The sequence below is a fragment of the Taudactylus pleione genome, unplaced genomic scaffold (genome assembly GCF_031769625.1).
Source record: "Taudactylus pleione unplaced genomic scaffold, aTauple2 ptg001027l, whole genome shotgun sequence".
NCBI classification, from domain to species: Eukaryota; Metazoa; Chordata; class Amphibia; order Anura; family Myobatrachidae; genus Taudactylus; species Taudactylus pleione.
Window position 1 is genome coordinate 942,830 of NW_028285428.1, and position 19,589 is coordinate 962,418.

General features: G+C 42.6%; 1 protein-coding gene across 1 annotated transcript in view; it reads left to right on the top strand.

Annotated features, from left to right (window-relative positions):
- SESTD1 (SEC14 and spectrin domain containing 1) overlaps positions 1-19,589 on the top strand; it is a 156,375-nt gene that overhangs the window by 93,173 nt on the left and 43,613 nt on the right. Inside the window, exons 6-8 of the mRNA XM_088461204.1 lie at positions 13,143-13,256; positions 14,463-14,560; positions 16,084-16,139. Coding sequence (XP_088317330.1) covers positions 13,143-13,256; positions 14,463-14,560; positions 16,084-16,139 — 268 coding nt within the window. The remainder of the gene's footprint in view (positions 1-13,142; positions 13,257-14,462; positions 14,561-16,083; positions 16,140-19,589) is intronic.

Sequence of the window (19,589 nt, forward strand, 5' to 3'; positions counted from 1 at the left end):
GCATTGATATTTTGCTTCCCAAAAGCCACCAGTGCTCCCTGGCCACTTTCTGTGTACTGCTGCTGTATTCTGTGTACAGATGTGCCCACATACATCTATCCTCTGTGCGCTACAAGTCGCGCCACACATAACACGGGACCTCAGTGTGACTCGATAGTGTTGAGCGTCTTTTTGTGTCTTTTTACTTCCAAATGCGTCTTATTCGCACAATGATGCGAATAGATCGCACAAGCAGCTTCTGCTGATTAAAATGATATGCATCATGCCTATGTTCTCTGAGCGATTGCGGGTGTATCTGCATGTGAAATGCTACGTTACAGTGCCAGTGGCTGTAACACTGTAACGTAGCATTTCGCATGCAGATACACCCGCAGATGCACACAGAATATAGGCATGATGCATATAATTTTAATCAGCAGAAGCTGCTTGTGCTATCTGTTCGCATCATTGTGCAATTAAGACGCATTTGAAGGTAAAAATATGCACAAAATGACGCTCGGCGCTACTGAGTCACGCTACACGGCATGGCGCGACTAGAAGGGCTGTTTAATGCGCCAGGAGGATAGATGCATGTGGACCCATCAGATGTGTCCTTATACACTGTTGCTCAAGTCAAACCAAATAGCCCCTCTCTGCCAGTGTCTGTGCTACTCAGGCTCGTCGAGCGTCTTTTTTTCGCTCAAATTGTGCATCTTATTCGCACAAATATAACAACCAGAAGCAACAAATCGACATTGCTTGCGTACACTGACCACTGGTGTTACTTGTACACCTGTATGCGACTGAGTCTCAAATCTTTGTAAGAAGGGTTCCGAAACAAGCACCCGCGGCTATTCCTCCGGCTGCATCCCGTTATGCTTCATCTGCGAACTTCATCTTAGTGTGTGAGAGAGGTTGCAGGCTAGTGTCTCTAGTGCACTGCGAGCGGCTTTGGCTGCAATGTGACTTTGATGCAAAATTTGAAAAAACATTTGCTATGCTACCTGTATTGCAGCGGCTCAGTTGCGCCGGTCATTTCACGCCTTATGGCGCAAAGACGCTAGGTATTAAAGGACACATCTGTGAGCAATTCTTTGAATATGGGGTTGATTACGCCAGCTGATACTAGATCATTGAATACGAGTGCATCTTTCAAATAACCGTCTTAGGCAGTAAAGGGATTGAACTGTCCTGGGCTCTGTGAGGGTATTTTGGAAAGAGACCAATAAGACTCTCTATAACCGTGACATCCATCATGAAACATTTCAAAAGGACCTCACCTTACTCTTAATTTCAAAAAAGATAAAACTGAGCAAAAACATTTTTTTCCCCACCCACATCCCTCATCCGAAAACTATTCCCCCACATGCTTCCGCTTGCTACAAGATGTCCCCACCCATGTGCACTCAGACCCCCGCAAGCCTTTAGATCCACATGTAGCCCAAAAAGGGATGTAGTTAAGATACCTACAACTGGCTTCCCAGCTGACGAAATCCCAGCACCAGAATACCACTACCTGGCCAGAAGACCGGCGCCGGAATATGGTCAGTAGTGGACATCCCGACGCCGGAATCCCAATCGTAAGTAGAGCGGGGCTTATTAGGTCTTAACTGTCCCGATTCTGAATGCATCAATGATGGCTCTATGTATGTTTACTGAGCCTGCAGAGGAACAAGGGAGAGTACTGCACCCCGTTGTTGTCCTCTGGTGTGCTGTGTAATAGCCCTGCAGTGTACAGAGGAGAGTATATCGGGTGAGAGTAAGCTGCTCCCATCATCCTTTATTGAGCTGTTACTGAGATCGGGAGCAGCTGACTGAAAGTTGGAGGTGAACACTCACCTGGCCACCTATTACCCACCAATGATCTATAATAAAGTGAACAAGTACTTTTAAAAGTCTGCTGTTTTTTCTGCCTTTTTTACTTTGTGTAAAACCAGTATTACTTTTTTTGTGAATTTTTAAAGGTCAACTTACGTTCTTATTCCTGATTGACACTTTAGGATACTGCTATGTATACTTTCCCACCCCACCCCTACTCCACTATCTCCAACTCACTGCTGTGCTTCTCCCTTCTTTGTGCAACCAATAATTCTCCCCTATTCCCAATTTCTCACACTACACACTAAATAGTCTTACCAAACCACTATAACCCTGTATTGAATTTGGCCTTTTTAATTATTTTGACTACACATGTTTACTTGTATTGCTTAGCTATTTGATAAATCTACTGTATTTTGGCTGGTATTAGCCCATCATCCCAACTTTTACAGGGCATCCTAACCGTATAGGGCGCTCTCACATCATCCTAACTGTATAGTGCGCTCTTACATCAGCCCAACTTTATAGGGCTCTCACATCATCCTAACTGTATAGTACACTCTCATAGCCTAACCTTATAGTGCGCTCTCACATCATCCTAACTGTATAGTACACTCTCATAGCCTAACCTTATAGTGCGCTCTCACATCATCCTAACTGTATAGTACTGTCATAGCCTAACCTTATAGTGCGCTCTCACACTATCCTAACTGTATAGTACTGTCATAGCCTAACCTTATAGTGCGCTCTTACATCATCCTAACTGTATAGTACTGTCATAGCCTAACCTTATAGTGCGCTCTTACATCATCCTAACTGTATAGTACTGTCATAGCCTAACCTTATAGTGCGCTCACATCATCCTAACTGTATAGTACTGTCATAGCCTAACCTTATAGTGCGCTCTCACATCATCCTAACTGTATAGTACTGTCATAGCCTAACCTTATAGTGCGCTCTCACATCATCCTAACTGTATAGTACACTCTCATAGCCTAACCTTATAGTGCGCTCTCACATCATCCTAACTGTATAGTACACTCTCATAGCCTAACCTTATAGTGCGCTCTCACATCATCCTAACTGTATAGTACTGTCATAGCCTAACCTTATAGTGCGCTCTCACATCATACTAACTGTATAGTACACTCTCATAGCCTAACCTTATAGTGCGCTCTCACATCATCCTAACTGTATAGTACTGTCATAGCCTAACCTTATAGTGTGCTCTCACATCATCCTAACTGTATAGTACTGTCATAGCCTAACCTTATAGTGCGCTCTCACATCATCCTAACTGTATAGTACACTCTCATAGCCTAACCTTATAGTGCGCTCTCACATCATCCTAACTGTATAGTACTGTCATAGCCTAACCTTATAGTGCGCTATCACATCATCCTAACTGTATAGTACACTCTCATAGCCTAACCTTATAGTGCGCTCTCACATCATCCTAACTGTATAGTACTGTCATAGCCTAACCTTATAGTGCGCTCTCACATCATCCTAACTGTATAGTACTGTCATAGCCTAACCTTATAGTGCGCTCTCACATCATCCTAACTGTATAGTACTGTCATAGCCTAACCTTATAGTGCGCTCTCACATCATCCTAACTGTATAGTACTGTCATAGCCTAACCTTATAGTGCGCTCTTACATCATCCTAACTGTATAGTACTGTCATAGCCTAACCTTATAGTGCGCTCTCACATCATCCTAACTGTATAGTACTGTCATAGCCTAACCTTTATAGTGCGCTCTCACATCATCCTAACTGTATAGTACTGTCATAGCCTAACCTTATAGTGCGCTCTCACATCATCCTAACTGTATAGTACACTCTCATAGCCTAACCTTATAGTGCGCTCTCACATCATCCTAACTGTATAGTACTGTCATAGCCTAACCTTATAGTGCGCTCTCACATCATCCTAACTGTATAGTACTGTCATAGCCTAACCTTATAGTGCGCTCTCACATCATCCTAACTGTATAGTACTGTCATAGCCTAACCTTATAGTGCGCTCTCACATCATCCTAACTGTATAGTACTGTCATAGCCTAACCTTATAGTGCGCTCTCACATCATCCTAACTGTATAGTACACTCTCATAGCCTAACCTTATAGTGCGCTCTCACATCATCCTAACTGTATAGTACACTCTCATAGCCTAACCTTATAGTGCGCTCTCACATCATCCTAACTGTATAGTACTGTCATAGCCTAACCTTATAGTGCGCTCTCACATCATCCTAACTGTATAGTACTGTCATAGCCTAACCTTATAGTGCGCTCTCACATCATCCTAACTGTATAGTACTGTCATAGCCTAACCTTATAGTGCGCTCTCACATCATCCTAACTGTATAGTACTGTCATAGCCTAACCTTATAGTGCGCTCTCACATCATCCTAACTGTATAGTACTGTCATAGCCTAACCTTATAGTGCGCTCTCACATCATCCTAACTGTATAGTACTGTCATAGCCTAACCTTATAGTGCGCTCTCACATCATCCTAACTGTATAGTACTCTCTCACATCATCCTAACCTTCTAGTGCGCTCTCATATCATCCTAACCTTCTAGTGTAATCTCACATCATCCTAAATGCATAGTACGCTCTCATATCATCCTAACTGTATAGTACGCTCTCACATCATCCTAACTGTATAGTACGCTCTCAAACATCATCATAACCATATAGGGCGCTCTCACATCATCCTAACCTTATAGTTCGCTCTCACATCATCCTAACCGTATAGTACGCTTTCACATCATCCTAACCTTATAAGGCTTTCACATCCTCCTAACCATATAGTACGCTTTCACATCATTCTAACCTTCTAGTGCGCTCTCACATCATCCTAACCTTATAGTGCGCTCTCACATCATCCTAACCTTATAATGCGCTCTCATATCATCCTTACTGCATAGTACGCTCTCACATCATCCTAACTGCATAGTACGCTCTCACATCATCCTAACTGCATAGTACGCTCTCATATCATCCTAACTGTATAGTACACTCTCACATCATCCTAACTGTATAGTTCGCTCTCACATCATCCTAACTGTATAGTACGCTCTCACATCATCCTAACTGTATAGAACGCTGTAATATTATCCTAACCTTATAGTACGCTCTCACATCATCCTAACCTTATAGCGCGCTCTCACATCATCCTAACCTTATAGCGCGCTCTCACATCATCCTAACCTTATAGCGCACTATCACATCATCCTAACCTTATAGCGCGCTCTCACATCATCCTAACCTTATAGCGCGCTCTCACATCATCCTAACCTTATAGCGCGCTCTCACATCATCCTAACCTTTTAGCGCGCTCTCACATCATCCTAACCTTATAGCGCGCTCTCACATCATCCTAACCTTTTAGCGCGCTCTCACATCATCCTAACCTTATAGCGCCCTCTCACATCATCCTAACCTTATAGCGCCCTCTCACATCATCCTAACCTTATAGTGCCCTCTCACATCATCCTAACCTTATAGTGCACTCTCACATCATCCTAACCTTATAGTGCGCACTCACATCATCCTAACCTTATAGTGCGCTCTCACATCATCCTAACCTTATAGTGTGCTCTCACATCATCCTAACCTTATAGTGCGCTCTCACATCATCCTAACCTTATAGTGCGCTCTCACATCATCCTAACCTTATAGTGCGCTCTCATATCATCCTAACCTTATAATGCGCTCTCACATCATCCTAACCTTATAGTGCGCTCTCACATCATCCTAACCTTATAGTGCGCTCTCATCTATAATATTAAATGAAATAAAAACTTACCTGTAAACTTGTGTCATTCATTTTTGCATCTGTTCTATGATTACCATAATCACTGTATTATACAGGATAGTAAATCATCTACATAATGGTAAGGATCACAGATCATGGTGCTCCATCTGTGGTAGAAAATACAATTATAGTATTCAAACTAACTTTCTGTATTTGAAGCTTTTCTGGTTGAATCCCAAAAGCTTTCATTAATGTTAACTGTAATCGGGATGTAGTCGGCATACCGGCGTGTGGGATGCCGATGATCCAAATACTGGCACCGAAATCCCTACCGTCCGCATCCCGAAGGTAATTATCGTGGTATTAGGGGGAGGTTAACGTTAGCGGGGTTAGGCATTAGGGCGAGGGTTAACGTTGGCCACTGGGGAGGGGAGTGTTAGGATTAGGGGGTGGGGAGGTTAGGTTTAGGCACTAGGGGGGAGATTAGGTTTAGGCCCCGGGGAGGGGATCTTAGGTTTAGGGTGTAGGGAGGGGGAGGCTAGGTTTAGGCACTAGGAAGGGGGTGGTTGTTTAGGCACTGGGGAGGGTTAGGGTAGGGCTAGGGAAAATACTTACTTTCCTTCCTATGGGTACCAGGATTCTGGCATCTTGACAGTCTGGTTTTCATACCCAAGCCCTGTAATCTTATAAACTGTTTGAATGGCCAATGTTTATTTTGCAGAAAAATGAGTCCAAACGTTGTTACAATACAAACTTTATTGTCTTCAACTTTTGAAGTTTTGCAGGGAAATACAACTGATGTGCCACAAATTTCAATTTGTTAGGGAAAAAACTGCTAAGATAGTTTTACTTTTCAAATACCCTTAATCAAATTCCTATAACAACTTCAGTTCTAAAGTGGCTCTTGTCCTCATAAAGTACAGGCAGTGAGCAGCGCCCCACTAAAACGAGCAGGAACACTAGGATGCCTAACAGTCCCCTAGTGCCTAACCCTTTTCTCCTATCCTGCAGCCTAACCACAATAAGTTGTGAACATTTCAACATTCTACGTACGCAGACATGTTCAATGTCGTCATTGTGATGCAACATATGTACTACATCCCTCCACAACCTCGGTGCTACCATTGTTTGGAGCGGAGGGGGTTAGAGACTTCTATGGATTGAGGAGCCTTGCAGACACTTTAAGGAACACATGGGGGAGTCCATACAGTATATATGTATACTTTGGCCCCAATTTAAAGTGCATAAAATCATTTTTTTTGTGTTTTAAAAAAATATATATATCATTCTTTTGATATGAACAGTGTCTGCTTGGTATTACTTCCATCACAATTATACAGTATATATTTGTTTTACCTTATTTTGCAGTTTTATTTATATGGTACTTAATTGAAACAAAAGAACTTATTTTTTTACATTTTATTTTTGCTCAAGAGACAATATTGTTTCTTAAGTTTTGCCTTTAACTATCACAGCTGCAGTAGCAACCTATATATCTTCTATTCTATATAACACATACTTTAGGAACTGATTAAATATATTTCCTAGTGCAGGTGCCCAATTCCTCCTTTTTTGTGTTTCACGGCAGTGCCAGAGTGACATATGTCCGGTCTCATTGGCCCTGAGCATGAGTCATAAGTTCATGCCAGGTGCTTGGAGGCAAAATAGATGGTGATGGCCCCCTCCTCCTGGTGGCTCTGGCTTACTCCAGCCCCCCAGTGTCTCTAGCTTCAGTTAGCCCCCTTCTGTCTCTCCAGCCTTCACCCCTAATGTCTGTCTCTCCAGCCGGCACCCCCGGTGTCTCCAGCCGGCACCCCCATTGTCTCTCCTGCCAGCCTTGCAGTGTCTCTCCAGCTCCTGCCCCCGCATCCCTCCGGCTCCACTTCTCCTGGGTCTTCTGGCTGCGCCTGCCTGCTTCTCTGCATGCCACGGTCCTCTGACTGCCGCATAACTTTGGGGACTGCCAGTGGTTGGTACAATAAACATAAAACTTTATTGCACCAGCTGGCGTCTGTGGTGCCTCACGATGAAACAGTGTCTCCCAGGACCCCACAAATCGATTCATCTATACCCGCCACCTGCGTCGCTGGCAGCGGTTAGTGAAAGATTTAGCTGTGCCCCCCTAACAGCAGTTATTGAAGGAATTATCTGTGCCCCTAGTGTCCCCCTGACAGCAGATGCCCGGAGGCCAGTGACTCCACTCCCTCCGGGAGCTCCTCCTCTGGCCTGTCGGCACTTGTATTCATGTAAACTGAATATAAGAGAAGCAGATCTATTAGATCCATTTTATAATTAATTCTTCGATGATGTAAAAAGGGAAGAGATCTATCAGAATTTTACTTATGCTACACATGTCTGAAATTGTTTTTGTTTTCTAACACTGCTAAAGTAGTCCAAATAGTTTCCCCCAAATCAGAATGTCATTGTTTTTCTCTTACTCATAACTTGAGGCTTATGCGAGCAACTTGCACTACAAAGAAGGAATTGGTCTCCGGTATTTCTCCTCCCTGTGGGATATGTTAGTGTTTTGTATTTAGTACCAATTTACATTGTGCTATTTTTAATATAGTATTTAATTATTAAGGCAAACAGCTTGGGAGGCCTGGAATAAAACTTTCTATTTTCTTTCTTCATGAACAATCTGTGTGTTGTAAATAAAATGTACTTAAATTATTCACATATGCTTTTTTAATGAATGCAAACTTTTTTTTTTTTTTTTTTTTTTTTTAGAAATTAGACTTTCTAGTATTTTAAGACTTACCTGATGTCACTTAGGTCTAATGTTCCAAAATAAAAACAATGTTTTCTTTAATATGAGTTGTTCATATATTTTTCTCAATATTATTTTCTATATTTATAGAGCGCCCGACAGGATTACAAATCTGAAATATACAAATGCAATGTACATGATAAACATAATAGCTGGTGCATGAATAAAACTAAGCATAATGACACATACATGGATAGTCATGAGATAGTACAGACACATGTACGAATTACATGCGTGTTAGTGAAAAACTGCAGAAGATTTAGCTTAAGACGTGATGTCAGGGTCATACAGGATAGACGGACACAAAACACGGGCGATTTAGGTAGCGACAAGGTGCCAACTTTACCCAGGAAGGATAAGCTCACTTGATTTTGCTTACACCTCAAAAATGAGCAAGCCTAGGGCCGACGGTGGTTTGCGGGGCATTTGACCTGGACAGGCGAACAGCAGCTCAGCTCTGGCTACCCTACTGCGATCAGAGCTCTCAGCTCAGTGATCAGCAGCTCATACAGCTGGCTGGTAGCAGAGAGAAGAGACAGTCGGGGCAGCAGACAGCAACTAAATGGGCGCTGGACGAGGGCTTCTGCGCATGACCGGCATCAGCAACTCCTCCCATGGGCCTTTGCTGAATGCAGCAGGTTGAGCCTGCACGGACTCCCTGCAGCCTGCCAGCTGCTCCCACAAAGTGCAGTCAGCCAGCCAGCTTTAAAAAGGCATAAAAACGTTTTGATTAAAGTCAGCTCAGCATGTAGTGAGGAGTGCTGAGGTGACTGCTCTGATGGGTGCTGTGTACTGGTCAGGTGAGGAGTGCTGTACTGCTGGGAGAGGGGAGCTGGGTGAGGGGTGCTGTGCTGCTTGAAGAAGAGTGCTGGGTGGGGGGTGATGGGTGCTGTGGTCTGTGCTGTGCTACTGCGGGAGGTGTGCAGTGGTGGTTGGGGATGTGCTGCTGGGAGAGGGGTGATCTGTGCTGGTGGGTGAAGGGGTGGTATGCTGCTGGGAGAGGGGTTCTGTGCTGGTGGGTGAAGGGGTGGTATGCTGCTGGGAGAGGGGTGCTGTGCTGGTGGGTGAAGGGGTGGTATGCTGCTGGGAGAGGGGTGCTGTGCTGGGAGAGGGGTGATGGGTGCTGTGCTGGTAGGTGAAGGGGTGGTATGCTGCTGGGAGAGGGGTGATGGGTGCTGATGGGTGAAGGGGTGGCATGCTGCTGGGAGAGGACTGCTTTGCTGGCTGGGGAGAGCCTGGAGTGCCGTGCTGTGAGGGGAAAATGCCACATAGAATGCCTTCTGAGGTGGGGCAATAAGGGCCTTTTTTAATTGTTACAGTCGTGTGCTGCAAGGGGATAGCCTGAGGTGCTGTGCTGAGAGGGGTGCTGTGTTTTTCGAGGTTTGCAGTGAAGAGAGCAATATGTGGTGGTGTGAGGGGGGCAGTAAGTGGTGCTGTAAGGAGGGACAGTGAGGTGGGCTATGTTTGTATGTATGTATGTATATATATATATATATATAATGTAGTTAAAAGACCGACGGCCCGGAAGCTGTCTGTCAAAATGCCAGGGTCTAAATCCCGATTCGGGACTAAAGACAGGCGTTTAGATCCAAATGACGGAATCTTGACAGACTGCTTCCTGAACGAAAGTAAGCCACTGTTAGCTCGGAGCCGTGTGGGGGTGGGGGGTTAGGTTTAGGCACCCCAGGGGGGACTTAGGGTTAGGCACCACCCATGGAGGGTTAGGGGGGAGGGTAGGGTTACATACTTGCGTGCTCCTGTCAGGATCTCTAACAATGGGTCTTCCGGTGTTGGGATTTCACCGCCGCCGGGACTTCACACCCATTCCAAATCAATCTCTCTCTCTCCTCCCCACCCCCCCCTCCCCTCCCCCACACACACACTATGTAGACAGTGATTGGACACCCCCGCGCAAGCTGGTTTGGCATGGGTCCTCTAGTTGTAATGCATGCTCACATTAACTCTGAGAAGTATAGAGATGTTCTCGATAACTCTGTGTCTTGACAAAGGTCCCTGCATCGGACTGAATAAAATTACTATGCTGTTTTGAAGACTGCTGAGTGCACCCCTTTTAGAGACTGGAACTACTTTGGGTAGCTAATTCAATGTGTGTGTGGACCATTTGGGATTTTTTATATATATATATATATATATATATATATATATATAAATAAAATATATGCATGTGTGTGCGTGAATGTGTAAAGGGTCCCACACTGGGGGGGGAGCACTAGCCTGTATGTGTGTGCGCAAAGGGACCCAAATTGGGGGAGGGGGGGGGGAGAGCACCAGCCAGATTCTTGCCTGGGGCATGAAATTGGTCAGGGCCGGCGCACTGGGAAGGGGGGGCTGAAACTATATGTCCCAGAAGAAAACTTCTAAAGTCATTAAGAACTAGAGATGGAACGGAGACTGTAGTGAATATCTCCTAGTAGAGGTCTGCATTCTCCTACAAGGTTCTGCTTCAATTACATGTAGGCTGTCGATTCACTTAATGTTTTCTACACACTATAGTGTTCTGTGGGAATTGCTGCAATGACAGTGCCTCCTAGTGGACACATTTGTCTGAAAATGGATGTGGAGTACTTTATGGCTTTCCATTTTGTGACCTTTAATCAAAGCATCACTCTCACATATAAATGACCCTGTTTTACTGCACCAACATCTACTGCATTTGTAGTTAGTAAGTTGTTTTAGTACTTCTTTGAAGAGAACATGCATTGCTCTTCGGTGCCTTGTACTTTACTTATGCAAATTCCATTACACATATAGCATTAAGTGAATGTATTTTTTCCCAATGTCTAAATGCTTAGATAAAAGCTGCTATCAACTTGCAAGCTTATAAACCTATTCCACGTCTAACTTTAATTACATATCCTTTTTTATGTTATGGGGAGTTGTACTCATCAGAAATACAGTCCAAAAACGGGTCAAACTAATTATTATTATTATTATTTTATTCCTAATAACGTAGAAGCATAAGAATAGTTAAAATAAACTGCAGCAACGGCCCGTAGTAAAACGTACATCAACGGAAAGTGGTTAAGTTGTAACAACAAGCTCCCAAGTGCATATCTATCACTGTCACCAGCTGATTTATCCTCTTCGACTTTGAACCTGGTTAAATAGACAGAGCTAACAAGTCAAAACGACACTATGGATTTGGCCTCATCCCACGGACTCCTTACCCCGGGCAATTATTTTACTTTGTAATTTCTATCCGTTGATGTGACATGTAAATGTTTGTTCACGGTTAAAGGAAGATATCAGTTTAGGGACAGTCTGAGAAGCAAAACCTACCAGGCTGTGAAAGCATGAAATTAATTTGAATTTAGATGATATTTTCTACGAATGAAGAATCGGCTTTCCACCCGTATCCGATATTGTGGTTTTAATCAAGTTCCATGGCTGGCAGCCAGACATTTGTTTAACTGAAGTATTTGCGCATTGTTACATTTAATATTTGAGTTTACAAAGATTTGAAAACCACATATTAACTTTATGGCCTACAGTGTGGCCCCTACTCTTTTATATCCATGTTCATTAAAGGGAATTAAACCCTGCTCTATTTTCTCGCCTTTTGTTGTCTTTATTTCTTAATCCGTTTAGTACATATCAATTATTGATATAAAAGTTGACTTTATCAGTCATACCATCGACCATTTGAGGAATGCTAAATCTAAAGCAGGGCATGCTGGGAGGTGTAGTTTCACAACAGCCGGAGAACCACAGGCTGGCCAGGGCCTGCTCTAAATACTTCATGGTTGATTTTGAGCAGTGTCTTGGGTTGTTGTCGATCAAGTTTACAAAACTTTCCCATACCCTACCCCGAGAGAGAGTAGTGTATAGTAGTAATGAATTACATGGCAGAACGTTCAAGCTATTGCACAGGTCATTGTTTATTTTATTTATTATGTACAGAAAAAAAGTAATTGTGTATTACATTGTACAACAGTGTCATATGTTAAGGGGATGCAGTCAGGAAGCCGACGGTTGAAATGCCGACTGTCTAATCCCGGCAAGGGTCTAATGGCAGGTGTCAAAATCCAGACGCCTGTCATTTTACCTACACTGGGAGCTTGACGCTCGGCATACCAATCGAAGGTAAGCCAGGCGGTGGGCACGGACAGCCGTGTGTGTGTGTGTGGGGGGGGGTTAGGTTAGGGGCTCCCAGGGGGGACAGGGTTAGGCTCCCCCCCGGGAGGGTTAGAGTTAGGCTAGGAGAAGGGGGAGTTAGGTTTAGGCACCCCCGGGGGGGAGGTTATGGTTAGGCACCCCCCTGGGAAACTTAGGTTTAGGCTGCGGTGAAAGGGGGGGTTAGGTTTAGGCACTTACAGGGGGAGGTTAAGGTTAGGCACCCCTAAGGGAGGGTTGGGGGGGTTAAGGTTAGTGAATACTTAAAATACTTACCTGTCGGGATCTTCACTGCCGGTCTTTCATGCATTCGGCGGTATTTCATACCGATCCCATGTTACGTTTGCTCTAACTACTTTTTACTTCCAGGTTTGGTGAAACATGCAAAGTAATATAAGGTGCCTACACCTGTGCATACAGCTGTACATACAGTATATCTTTATGAATGTCACGCCAGGATTTCCCAAATTATATTAATCTGTATGTTTTTGTTTTGGCATCATTTAGCCCCTGGTTGTTGTTTACCACTCTTTCTGGAATATGCACCCCTCTTTGCCTGTGACGACATAGCATAGATGTGATGGAAGTGAATGTAATAATTCAGACAAGACCATTATTTATTTTATTACAACAATTGTTTTGTGTTGTTTTTTTTCTTGTTATTATATAGGTTATATTGGTGTCTGGTAACAAGCTCACCAGATACATAGAACCTTCCCAGCTCACAGAAGAATTTGGTGGAAGCCTTACATATGACCATATGGACTGGCTGAATAAAAGGCTAGTAAGTAATTGTGCAGCATTATCATTCAAAAGTGTATATATACAAAAGCCAATTGCGTAATGTGTCTGTTATTACTCTTGCCATCTGCAAGCTGTCGGCTGAACTTTGTTTGCTTTGTCCCTCGCTGGGTAGAAAACAATATAGATATTTTTTATGTAGAAGTATTTTATATGCATAAGAGGTGTTTCAACAACTAACTGTTTTACATTATATTTATTAAGATTATTGCTTGTGACAATCGTGATATCACTGGTTCTCCTGATTTGATAGGCTGCTTTCTAATTTATTTAGTTTTTGGGTTTTACAAAAAAAAACAAAAACATTTTTTTCTGTTAATTTACTGTCATTTTTTTTTGCAAATATATTATATTCTCTTCAATAAATCAATGTTAAAATAATATCTCGAGTAAGGTCGGCTACACACTTGCACGATATCGGCCCGATTTGGCTAAATCGGAACGTGAAGTTGGGCATATCGTGCAGTGTGTTTGCCCGATTTGCGCGCTCCTGCAGCAGCGCGCGATATTGTGTGATTGGCCGTGCTGCATGGCAATCACACGATATCGCATGTGGCGCCATACATATTAACGAAGGACGAAAATCGTGCAGTGTGTAACGGCAATCATACGAAGTCCAGGGTGAAGGCAAATCGCCCTGAACATCGGCACGATTGCCGGTCATTCAGGTGTGTACTCACCCTAAGACTAAGCAATATTTCAGCCTTCCCTGCGATGCTGAATTGGTTACATTCGCTAATGTTTAAATTCTGAGGGCTAATGCCTGCAGAGAAGGTAAAACAAAATGGAGTTTGTAGTGAGAGGACATTAGTGCTGTGTCTGTTGTCCATTGCAACCATGTTACTCCACAGAAGGCCAGGCATTGCTGAGTCTTCTAAACTAAAGCTCACAGGTGCAATGTTCTATAAACGAATGCGTAGGTTTGGGCCTAATATATTTAATTAAAGCCAATTGTGTGAAACTAGAATCATCCTTTAAATACCCCCCCAGATTTTAAAAACTGATATAACTTTTAACCCACATGTTCACTTTATATAAAAGTAGATCTTTTGTGACTCCAGACGTAATATAGTATGCCTTATTTTACAGCCGTGTGTCATTTATTTTAAGAGTTTTGTATTCACACTCTGCAATCTCTCAAAGTCCTCGTCTTGTTGAGTGGGATAATGTTTTTTCCTCTGCATTGCAGGTATTTGAGAAATTCACAAAAGAGTCAACGTCGCTGTTGGACGAGCTAGCTGTTATCAACAATGGGAGCGATAAGGGAAATCAGAACGAGAAAGACAGGTTTGTGACACAAACTGATTGTACGTTACATGCGCTGCATAGCGCTATCATCCTAATCCCATTATCAGGAGCCATGTGTGCCTGCTGCCTTTCATAACTAACAGAGGCAAGATTGGAGAGCTTTATGTCTGCTCTGAGAACACTTGTTCAGTCAATCACAGCTAATAACTGTCTGCAATCAAATGTTACCTACAATATCTATAGGACTTAATTTCCTCCAAGTAAGGGCTGATTGTTTCCCATTTTGGGCTGCCCATTTCCTAATCTATACAGTAACAACCTCCCAGCCAGCTTTATAAATAAGGCCCTCTCCGGGTCAGGGTCTTCTCCCGCCTTCCCCTTGTTACCTGAATCACAAAGCAGTGTAAACCTGCTCTCTTTATTTTGGGAAATGCAGAGTACTTTCTGGGGAATGGTGAAGCTAAATCAGAGCTCTAAGATTGTATCGCTGGAACTTCTCACCTCTCCGAGATCTTGTCTGCAGCTAAATACAATTTGTAAAGCATTTTGATGTGACTTTAGTGTTTTTTTTGTTTCTATATATGCTGCATGCACTTTTTTCTTTTCTTACCTTTTGTATAAAAAAGTAAAGGAACATGCCTGTGTGATGTCCCAAAATATAATAATCCCTTTCAGATGCCTCTGCGTTTGTGTGAATGGCATTCCATACTTATATAGTTCAGTTTTGTGGTAGGTCATATGTGTTAGGAGCTTCAGATGGGGTTGTTCCCTTAAGCCAGATGCACATATTAATTCCAGAGATGCATTAAATCTGCAATAACTTTATGCACCTTGCTTGTGTCACGTATGTTCGGGAGAGCCCTGATGTTCCATTATCTCTCCCGGGCTCCTGAGAGGATGGGCCAGCCTCCCCATATGCCCCTTGTAAAGCTGGCGGCCCAGGGATTTGATGGCGGCTCCCCTCTCCACTGTCCAGTGATGCAAACAGTGTGGGGCGTAGCATAACGATCCGATCACTGTGCCACGCCAACCCTTCACCTCCGCTATAGATTCTCTCGGAAGGGGCTTTGGCGTAGTTGCCAGGAATGTGCTGTCATGATGTTGTCACTGCATGGAAAAATGGTGCAAATAATCGGGGAGAGTAGCTGTTCAATCCTACTGTATACTCCTTTTACAGCATAAAATGGATTTTGCCATTACATCATCTTACATTATTTTTTGTAATGGTTACACATGCCGTGGCCTTTTACCCATTGGGTGCACATTGTAGGTTTTTTTTTGTGTATTAGGCTTTAAATAGCTGAAACGCATTCATCACTGGAAACAGTCCTGGGAGACGTGAAAGGAAATGTAAGTGCTGTGAATGAGGCAATGTAATATGTTCATTTCATGATGAAGTGTTTGTAAACTATAGTACAGTATAGTATATAGTACAGTATAAACTATAGAACAGTGGTTTAGTGCTCCAGTCCTCTAGTACCACCTACATGACTGGACCTGAGAACCACTGCTATGTTAGATGTCACTAGCAAATAATAACGCTACTTGTTTTTAATTTTAAGGTCTATGGAATTCAATTACCTTCCCTCTGTTGACCCTGAAACTGTTCTTCAAACAGGTACAGTTTGTATTATTGTAATAATGAGATCTAATATTCGTACGGTTTCCCTCTTGCCTTGTGTTTTCTTTGTGCATTGCTATTCCCTTTTGTTGAGATTGTTTACACTTGCCTATAGTGTTACTTATTAAGAGTTGTTAAAACTCCTAGGTTTCTAGTTTTAGTTTAGGTAGTTGGTTGATCACTAGTTATTGAGGAACCCAGGCCTCCTAGTTGTAAAGACCCATTGTCCCAATCTAACTTCCACAGCACTCTCTAACTGCTATGACTCCGGTCCACTCAGGCCATTCCCTCATCCTGCTTGGGAAATTGCCGACAGTAGCACAAGAAGAGAAATTTGGGGTATCCTGGTAAAGCCATGAATTTTATGGTGACGCTCTTAATAGTCATCCAAGTGCACATTTGTGTTTTGTGTTTTTCTTTCTTTGATTAAGTGGCTGCATCCTAGTGGCCAGATTACAGTAAACACTACTAACAGATATTGCTATGCCGCCTAAATATTCCATTGTGCTTTACAGAGAATATTTAATAGATAGGGCTCTGGTCGGAATTGAGCTCACAACCCCAGCACTGTGAGGTAGCAATACTAGTCACCATGCTGCCTCAGCACAGTTATAAAGTTCAGTTATGTATGCTGATAACTAGATTTAAAAGCATAAGGAAGTCCTGCATATTAGTAGTGCTGCCTATTTATAATTCAGGGGGGAATTCAATTAGAGGCGAAATCGGACGATTTCGCCATTGTTGGCAAAATCGGTCGACCGATCGGCTGATATCACGGCCGCGATCAGCCGATTTTGTCAAAGATGGGGAAAAACGGCCGATTTTCGCCTAAAAAGTGGAGAGAACTTTTCTCCTGTCTAGGGCAGGCGAATAAAATGTGAAAAACCCCTATTTTGGGGTAAAAAGGTGGGGATTTCTTTCAGAACCCTTTGGACAGCCCCCCTAATGATATAGTAAATTTATTTTTCGTAAATTGCGTACTTTGGCAAAAAACGACCGCTGAAATTTCGGGCAATTTTTTTTTCTCGTGAAAAATGCATTTTACGTATTGGGTCTGGTATTTCGGAGGGCAGTAAGGATGCGCCAAGTGTTTTATTCATCGCACATGGCTGGCACAGGTAGTTTTTTAAAACCGCTAAAAAAAAAAAACGGCTGCGCCAGCCAGTTCCTATGTTTAAAACACTTGACGCATCCTTATGGCCCTTCAAAATACCAGACCCAATACATTAAATGCATTTGTCATGAAAAAATAAATAAAAATTTGACCAAAACTTCAGCGGTCGTTTTTCGCCAAAGTACGCAACTTACGGAAAAATGTTTCACTAAAGTATCATTAGTGGGGCTGTCCACAGGGCTCTAAAGAAATCCCCACACTTTTACCCAAAAATAGGAATTTTGAACAGTTTTTCCCCATTTCTCTAAAATGGAGAAAAGTTTTCTCCATTGTTCAATGAAAAATCTGCAATAAATTATCGCAGGTTTGATATCGCCCAAAAATTCGGCGATAATATTGCCAGTAATTGAATCCGGCCCTCAGCACGAAGAATCTGAAAATGTGCATACAATTTGGAAATTTAGAGGAATTCCATTTCAGGTTGTGAACTGATAGAGGAACGTTTTATTCGCACTCCTTAGTAAGAGCACTGTTTTTAAATGTAATATATTTACATGTTGCTAGCATTATCCCAACTCAAGATGATATGGCTGGAGACAAGCAAATCAGTCTTTAATTATTCTTATTGGCGAACTATGCAGAAGGAAATGCCTCTATTTACAGCAGGGTTTCAGCCAGAAATCCACATTACCATATGCATTCTCCTCCTTCATACAGAAATATATACAGGCTGTTTTTTTTGCCTTTTTTGTAGAACTTGTGATATCTAGTTACCCAGGGTGAGACCTCTGACCAGAAGAAATTCCACTTACCAGCCCAACACACACAGCAATGTTTTTTTAAATTATTATTCATTATTTTTTCTTTTCACTGGGAAACCCATTTACATTCCTTTGCAGAGATAGAGAGAGAATGAGGGCGGCTTTTACTGCCATGTTCCAGGGCTATAGAATGGCCTGAGCTTCCCTAATCTACACCTAATGGTGAAGGTGTGTAATTGTCAGAAATTAGTGTGAACTTGATGTGAGGAGATTGCTGCATAACCTGATGAAAGGGGAGATGTTGCTGATCACTGAAAGTACTTGTAATGCTGTCCAGGGCCAGACAGTAACCATCCCTATTCACATTGGGAATACTGGAATGCTCGCGCATATACAGTAACAGAAGTCTACCGGCTGTACTTTGTTTGGTGTTATATTGCGTATAAAATGTAGTATATCTGCAGTAGTGTGTTTAACGTTTTATCGACAATTGTTAACAATCCAGGCTTTGTAGCACATAGACTAGTGAAGCAGTAGTCACTAGGTTCATTGAGATATTGTAATGTTGTGTCTCAGTAGTTTAATCTTTGATTCCTCACCTCAATGGTTCTCCTGTTACAGGACATCATATCTGGAAACATTTTAAAGTGAAACAATAGGATTAAATTAATGAATAGAACCCTTCACTTTATTAATTACACGGGAAAATTCTTATCTCTTTTGAAACTGTAGGTCGGCTTCAATTAGAGGCGAAAAGTGCTGTTTGGAGATAAATTTTCGCAGATTAGGACTTTCCGCCTGTGTTGAAAGTATCTTCATATTCAATTCCAGGATGATTTCGCCATAAGCGGAAACACACTGCATTGTAATAGGCGAAAAAGTATCTCCAATGAATAGGAGGTAAAAAAAAAGTGCAAAATCTTTTTTTGGGGGGGTGCAAATGTGGGGAAACGACTCAGAACCCCCCAAAGGACAAATCGGCCCCCAAAAAAAACCAATTACCCCAGAACACCCCAAAAAAGCATGTCATTGTTAGGGTGAAAATGTAAAAAGTGGGGAGACAAGTATAAAAACTAGCCAAAATAGAGTTCTTGGGGTGCTGTAAGGAGGGGCCAAGTGTTTTTGGGATTATTAATATGCTAGCACCCATTTTCAAGTACCCCAAATTTGACTTTACTATTTATTTTCACACAAAAAACCTGCTTTATGCCATTCCTCACCACTTTTCCATAGACGTTAATAGCAAGCAATTAAAAGGCAGGTATCCACTACCTGACAGTGAAAAGACTTAACGATAACGATATCGTTCAGTCGTTCACTACACTGCAGGGTGCCCACACTGAACAATATGTCGGTCGTTCAGTGCAGGCACCCTCCCTCATCCCCGAACATGCACAACCTGACGATATCGTCAGGTTGACCAGCATGTTCGGGCGATGAGCGATATCATTAACGACCAGCATGGACGCGCATCGCTGATCGATATTTCAGTGCACGATTCATGCATGATTAATGGACGACTGAACGATAACGATGTCGTTATCGTTCAGTCGTCCATTAATATCGCCTAGT